The sequence below is a fragment of the Impatiens glandulifera genome, chromosome 6 (assembly GCF_907164915.1).
Source record: "Impatiens glandulifera chromosome 6, dImpGla2.1, whole genome shotgun sequence".
Classification (NCBI taxonomy): domain Eukaryota; kingdom Viridiplantae; phylum Streptophyta; class Magnoliopsida; order Ericales; family Balsaminaceae; genus Impatiens; species Impatiens glandulifera.
This window is the reverse complement of record NC_061867.1, coordinates 34,266,680-34,274,691: the sequence shown is the minus strand read 5'-3', so window position 1 is coordinate 34,274,691 and position 8,012 is coordinate 34,266,680. Positions and strand designations below refer to the sequence as shown.

Genomic DNA, 8,012 nt, shown 5'->3' with positions numbered 1-8,012 from the left:
TATCAACCTTGTTTCTTAAGATACACAATGAGTGGTAGACTCGGGTGCTTCTTATCATGTCACCAATCGTTGTGATATATTTGCTTCTTACACTAGTGGACAGTTTGGTTCAATGACGTTGGGAAACCATGTTACGTGTAAGATTATTGGAAAAGGAGATGTATGTTTGGATACTAACACTTCATGCAAGCTACTTTTGAATAATGTTCGACATGTTCCCGATATTCGGATGAATTTGATCTCTACTGGTATTCTTGATGATGAGGGCTATCATAGTTACTTTGGTGAAGGAAAATGGAAACTCACTAAGGGGTCTTTGGTGATAGCTAAAGGAAAGAAGGGACTAAGTCTTATGGGGGAGAAGCAAATGTAGTTAATGATTGTTCAACACAGTTTTGGCATAAATGACTTGGTCACTTAAGTTAGAATGACATGCGAGTTCTCTCCAAGACAATCGATCTTCAGGGCTTAAAGTCCACAGATTTTGAAGACATGCACATATTGCTTAGTTGGTAAGAAACATAGAGTTTCCTTCAAAAGTTTCTCTCCATCTAGGAAGCCCAATATCCTAGATATGGTTCACACAGACATATGTTCTATGGATTCCTTGACTTTAAGTGGTGCTCATTATTACATCACTTTTATCGATGATTGCTCAAGGAAGGTGTGTGCCTATTGCTTGAAGACTAAGGATCAAGCATTGGATTACTTCAATTGTTTCATGCTGAAGTGTAGAGAGAAACTGGGAAGAAGTTGAAATGTGTTCGTTCGGATAATGGTGAAAAATACAGAAGACCATTTGTGGAATACTGTAAAAGTCATGGGATCAAGCTTTTGAAGACTGTGCCAAAAACACCTCAACAGAATGGAGTCGCAGAGAGGATGAACAGGTCTATCAATGAGAGAATTTTGTGTATGTTGTCTCATGCTAAGTTGCCAAAATCCTTTTGGGGAGAGGCAATGAAGACATCGGTTGATCTGATAATTCTTTTACCCTCAAGTCCTTTAGATGGCGACATTCCAGAAAGAGTTTGGAGAGGTAAAGACGTCTCTTATGATCACTTGAGAGTTTTTGGTTGTAAAGTGTTTGTTCATGTTCCTCGAGATGAGAGAGCTAAGCTTGATAGAAAGACAAGACAATGTATCTTTATTGGGTATGGCCACGGAGAATTTGGGTACCGATGTTGGGATCCGGTTAACAAGAAACTCATTAGAAGCAGAGATGTGGTATTCTTTGAAGATCAGACCATTAAAGACTTTGAGAAAAAAGAAAAGTTGAAGTCTACGGAGAAAGAATTTCCCGATAATGGTAGGATTCGTACACCACAATCATAGCCCAATGATGTGGAAAATGCCCAAGTTGAGGTTGATGAGACTCCTCTAGTTGATGCTGAGCCAACAGAGGAAGCTGAGAACAAGATGATGATAGTTCTCTAGAGCCATCCGATGATCAGCATATTCGAAGATCGAGTAGGCAGCGATAACCTTCTAATAGGTATGCTCCAAATGAGTATGTGATGTTGACTGACGGGGGATAACCAAAAACCTATCAAGAAGTATTGTCTCATGAAAACAAGAACAAATGGTCGGTGGCAATGTAAGAAGAGATACATTCCTTGCAAGAGAACAAGACTTATGACTTGGTGAAACTTCCAAAAGGAAAGAAGACTTTGAAGAACAAGTGGGTATTCAAGTTGAAGCATCAAGAAAATAGCTCACAACATCGATACAAAGCAAGACTGATTGTGAAGGACTTTGGACAGAAAAAAGGGATTGATTTTGAAGAGATCTTCTCACCGGTTGTGAAGAGTTCATCCATCAGAGTTGTGTTAGCATTGGCTGCTAGTCAAGATTTGGAAATTGAACAACTAAATGTGAAGACTTCATTTCTCTATGGTGACTTGGAGGAAGAGATCTATATGAAACAACCCGAGAGTTTCAAAGTTAAAGGTAAATAAGATCTTGTGTGTAGGTTGAGTAAAAGCTTGTATGGGCTCAAGCAAGTGCCTAGACAATGGTACAGAAAATTTGACTCCTTCATGGAAGCAAATGGGTACAGTAAGACTATTTCTGATCATTGTGTTTTCATCAAGAGATACGGTGTTGATGATTATGTTATTCTTCTACTCTATGTTGATGATATGCTGATTATAGGGCAAGATATTGCGAAAATTGAGAAGCTCAAAAGGGATTTGAACAAGTCTTCTACGATAAAGGATTTGGGTTCAGTGAAGCAGATCCTAGGCATGGAAATCACAAGAGATTGAAAGAACAGAACACTTTGGCTATCACAGGATAAGTACATTGAGAAAGTACTTGAGAGGTTTGCAATGAAAAGTACAAAACCGGTTTTAGTTCCACTTGCAGGTCATTTCAAGTTAAGTTCTAAACAATGTCCTAAAAGTGAGAAAGAGAAAGATGAAATGAATAATGTACATTATGCCTCTGCAGTTGGTAGACTTATGTATGCCATAGTATGTACAAGACCGGACATAACACACGCAGTTGGTGTTGTTAGTCGATATCTCTTAAACCCGGGAGAAGAACATTGGTTGTCTGTTAAGTGGATTCTCAGATATCTTCGAGGTTCTTCGAAAGTACGTTTATGCTTCGGAAGTGATACTCCTAGTTTGGAAGGCTTTACAGATTCTGATATGGCGGGTGATGTTGATTCAAGAAAATATGTATTAGGATTTTTGGGTACCTTTGCAGAAGGTGCTGTTTCGTGGCAGTCAAGGTTACAAAAGTGTGTTGCTTTGTCTACTACAAAAGCTGAGTATATTGCAGCTACTGAGGCATGTAAAGAGATGTTATTGATGAAGAAGTTCCTACAAGAGTTGGGCCAAAATCAAGAGAAGTTCACTTTGTTTTGCGACAGTCAAAGTGTCATTCATCTCTCAAAGAATTCAGCTTTTCATTCGAGATCCAAACACATCGACGTGAGATATCATTGGATACGTGATGTGCTTGAGGCAAAAGAGCTGAACTTGGAGAAGATTCATACAAGTGAGAATGGTGCTGATATGTTTACGAAATCCTTGCCTAAGGACAAGTTTGAAGATTGTCGGGAGAGAGCGGGTTTATTCGAGCCCGCGAAGTTGCGCTAACGAGGGAGATTTGTTGGGTTAGCTCATTTGGCAGCTGGGCCTGACAAATTAATAAAGCCCATTAGAGCATATTTAATTAAAGAAAAAAAACACAGCAGTTGATTGGTTCTCTCTCCCTCTTCCTCCATTGAAGCAACTCTTCCTCCATTAAAACAACAATTTCTCCATTGAAGTAGCATGGTCTTCTTCTAATTCCTTTTATCTCTTCTCCATTTGATTAGCCAACTTTAGTGATGATGATAATGTATGTGAATGACAAGTTAGGATGAGGTTAATTGATAATTTTATTAGATTACCTCTAAGCTTGTATTGAACAACATTGTATACCCATTTGATATAGTGGATGATTTAAGTGGCCGAAGTGTCCCGTGATTTTTACCTAATTTGGGTTTTTCACGTAAAATCTTGGTGTCTTGCTCTCTATTTTCTTTGATTGTTTGATGATCAATTGAATTGACTGCCTATTTAATTATACAGAAGGGGAAAAAGAATTGTTAGACCTTTGTTGTAGGTTGTCTATTTTTGAATTGCTAAACAGGTGCTATTATTCGATTTCTCCAACAGATTTTACTTTGATAATTGTACAATGTTAGGATATACTTTTTTTTCTATTTTTCTATTTTTTCTATTTAATGAATTTTGTTTACAAAGAATTCAAAAAAAAAATAATAAAATAGTAGCACAACTCATCTTGTGGGAGTCTCCCTTCTTATAATAATATAAATCATTTATATATGAACATGTAATTTAATCATTAAAACACTCAGATTTTATTTTCCAATTAAATTAGGAGACTAGATGAAGATGTTAAGTAATTAATTTTTACAAAAATTAATATATAAAATCAGAATTACGAGAGTAGTCCAAATTTGTTCCTACAATTCTTTTGAAACTTATCATGCATTTCCTAACTCAATATTAGAGCACTAAAACAACACTTATAGAGGTGTAAAAGCAGTTAAGGTGAAACAAAATGTTTTATCCAACAATTTAGTTTTAGTTGTGATCCTCTTATACAGGGCCACCATTGGGTAAGCCCAGCAAGCCCCTAGGCTAGAGCAGCCCATCTTTCGAGGCTCCCATCTTAAAGAAAACAGATTTTAGTTTAGTTTACTTAATTCTCTAAACATAAAAATGTTTAGAGCAGTGGTTTAAGATGTAAGACGTGAATTTTAATTTGGTCACATATTTAAATCTCACCAAAAACACATTTTTTAAAAACTAAAATTAGGACAACTAATGTATTTTCACGTTTTTCTATTTTGTGGCAAGGGTGGTAACTGCTCCTATATTAGAGAGATTTCAACCCAATCCAATCTTTGATTTTTGGCTACCTTTAAGACACCACTTATCATGACATTAATTTGTTAAGTTACCTCCAGATGAATAAAGGGAAGCAAAGACGAAGCTTCTTACGCTACACTTTTGTAATGAGTTGCCTCCAAAGACAAATTAAGAAGTCGTACATAAAATGAAATCAACATGGTGTAAATTGAATCAAGAAAATATGTTAATTTGTTTCAAACATAGTTTATTTTCTAGAGATAAAGCCAATTAATTGTATTACTTTTTGTTTTATATTTTCCTTTTGATTTTGAACTCTATTTCTCATTTTATTACTTCATCCTTCTGTGTTTAAACTATTTTTTTAAATATTTAAATTGTATTAATCATTTAAAAAAAACATTGCAAAAATAAGATGATTCAAGCTTTCTTTCAAATATTGGCACACTGGACACTTAGTGTAATTAATCCTCAACAATATATCTCTTCACTCTTTTATCTGATCAATAGACCCCCTTTTAAAGGCCAACCAAAACAAAACTTGGTACTTAAAGTCTTTTTCTTTCCCAGGCAAGAGATGTGACAAATGACCCCAAAAGATTCAACTTTTCATTCAATAAGATCTTTCCTCACTTCTTTACACTAACATCTGATTTGAATATACTTAAAATTTAGCCAATCATTTATTGTCAAATAAACTTTAATATAACCCTCTATTTTTTTATATCAAATAACCATAATTCTTTTATAAAACCAAAAATCTCTTGCAACAATTTTGTTTTAATGAAAACAAGATACAACCTAAAGATGTGGACAAATTAATTACACTATAGAATTTGGTTTGTTATTCTCTAGTGATAAGACATATATAATACATACATTAAAAACAAGTGGGATTTACTGAGGTTGTTTCTTTCCCTGCCCCTAGAATTGATTCAGTGGAATTCATTGAGGTTGTTTCTTTCCTTGAAGTTGAATCAGTCCTCGGCAAAGTAGAAGAATTGATGAACTCAATACAATCATTAATAGCCTCTGCTCTATGTGAATCAATTATTGGTGCCATTGACATGGGCTTTGACCTCGCTAATTCCGCCGATGATGAAGAAGGTCCTGTTCTCCGGTTGGCCTTGCCGGAGAACAGGTTTAGGGCACCCACTACCTTGTTCCCGATCTGCCTAAGGAATCTAAGCGGGAAAAGACATGTCGGGGTTCTTCTGGGTAGCCTGAATCTGGCTGTTGTCGATGAAGATGACAATGGATTTCTTTTGGTCCCGTCAAAGAAGAAGAATTTCTTGCCGGAAACCTGTCTTGAGCATCCCTGCTTGGTGACTGTCGTTGCCATTGGACGGAGCCCCCTCTTTTTATGAGGAGAGAGAGAGAGAAAAGAGGTTTAATTATGGGAGAGAAGTGTCGATGTATTAATTGAATTAAATAGGACATTGTGATGTAACAGTTAAATGTGTTTGATTGTATATTGCTTATTATTGTTTGTTTTTTAATTAATTAGAGTACAAATATAAGTTTACTTTTTTATATTATTAATATTTTTTCATTTATTTGTATTATTATTTAATATTTTAATTATTATATTTAATCATTTATAAAAAAATTATTAATATATAAAATTTAATTATATTAAAAAAAATTATGTGAATTATATTTATTTAGTTTAAATGTTATAAATTGATTGTTATAAACTTAAAAATACTATTATTTATGACTTTTTTACCCTTTATTAATATTAATATTAAATTTGAATATTAGTTTAATATTTATTTATCTTATTTATGATTATAATAATTATATATATATATATATATATTAATTTATGAAACTAATACCAATTAAATTATTTTTATGAATTAAATTTTTATAATTTTAAACAATAACCTTTATTACTATTGTTTTGAGAAAAATGATTGGAAGAGAAATTACTTGGACATTTATTTGGTAAAAAATTTTTTTTTTTTCTTTCTTTCTTTACGGTTTATTATTTTTTCAACCAGTAATATAGTGACAAATTATTTTCTATTCATTCTCCTAGTTAAATTCATCCCTATCACTTATCTTGTTTTTATGATTTATGAGTTTGATTAGATATTGCCTTTAACTTTTATTTAAAGTTATTAGTTTGCATTTTATATAATAACATAATATTTTTTTTAATTAATATCAAAATTCAATTTAATAAAATTAGGCACAATTAAACATATTATATTTTTTTTTTAATTTAAAAAATTAGCTGGAACCATAATTATAATATTATTTTAACTTAATAAATCTTTAATTGAGAATGGAACTATAATTTTAATTTTTAAACATAAATCTTCTTATTTTAACTACACTATTGAGTTTATACATAATAAATTATTATTTTGTTATTATAAAAATATTTATCAGGATATAAATGACACTTCATTTCATAAAGAAAATATTTAAACAATTTATTAAAATATAGGTATAAAAAACCAATCATATAATGTCTAATTCAATAACTAAATCAATTCTTCATACATATATACATCCTATATCTTGGGTATGGGTGGTAATATTTATAACTCCGCATTCTCTCGGTTAAACTTGTTTCAGCATTTTGATTGTGTATAAAAGAATAAAAAGTCAAAAACCAAACAATATATTTTATTTACTATTAGGATAATACTTATACCAACAGTTCAAAACCCTCATACCTTTACCAAACGACCCTAAATGTATGATATAGTCAGCTTTTTGATATTTTTGTTCAACTTTTATCAAATATATATATATATATATATATATATATATATATATATATATATATATATATTAAAATTTACATTCCATTTAAAAAAAAGTTAGTTTTTATTATTTTATAATGATATCCAAGCTCAGGTAAACTATGAGAAACAATCAGACATAAACAAAAACAATTAGGTCATCATAAGACTGATTCTCATTAGTTAATCCAAGAAAAGTATTAAAATAAATAATCAATGAAGAACATAAAAATATATATATTGTAAATCCCACTATAAATGAAAAACAAACATATATATATATGGTTGAAATAGATAATAAGTTTAAATGGGTATTCCAAATTGGAAGATTATCAAAATTATATTTTAACTTAGAGAAAATTACAAATTCATTATAATTTATTTATGTTATTTTTACTAAAATATTTGTTAATATCATCATCTTGACTTTGAATAAATGTCTCATCCCTTTATTTCAATTTTCTCTTTTGACCTTTAGACAAATGTTTAAGAGGCATTCCATCAAAGTAGCCCAATAGTAAGAGTCAGTTTAAAAGACTTAAATGCCACGAGTTCGATTCTATCTGAAAGCGTTTTTAGTTTAAGCTGGAGGGTCATTATTGTGTTGTGTCATGCTAGTTTTCCAATAATTAAAAAAAAAAAAAATCTTTAGGAGGCATTTTACACAAGATCAATTCTACAACCAATTTCTTGTAGTTGACAAATTCTGAAATTGTCACAATTTACAATTTCATCAAATAAAGATTGAATTCATCTAGCTCTTTTCAAACAAAGTTAATTTAATCAACACAACCTAACTCAACAACTCATTTCATTCATACCATGAAGCAATAGAAGTATAGAACTAGGATTTCATCGTTTC

At 31.6% G+C, this 8,012-nt stretch overlaps 1 protein-coding gene across 1 annotated transcript; it reads right to left on the bottom strand.

Moving 5' to 3' along the window:
- Positions 1-5,160: 5,160 nt before the first annotated feature.
- Positions 5,161-5,889, bottom strand: LOC124942882 (josephin-like protein). Its single transcript, XM_047483453.1, has one exon. The coding sequence runs from the start codon at positions 5,731-5,733 to the stop codon at positions 5,272-5,274; it is 462 nt and encodes a 153-aa protein (XP_047339409.1). The 5' UTR covers positions 5,734-5,889; the 3' UTR covers positions 5,161-5,271.
- Positions 5,890-8,012: the final 2,123 nt, after the last annotated feature.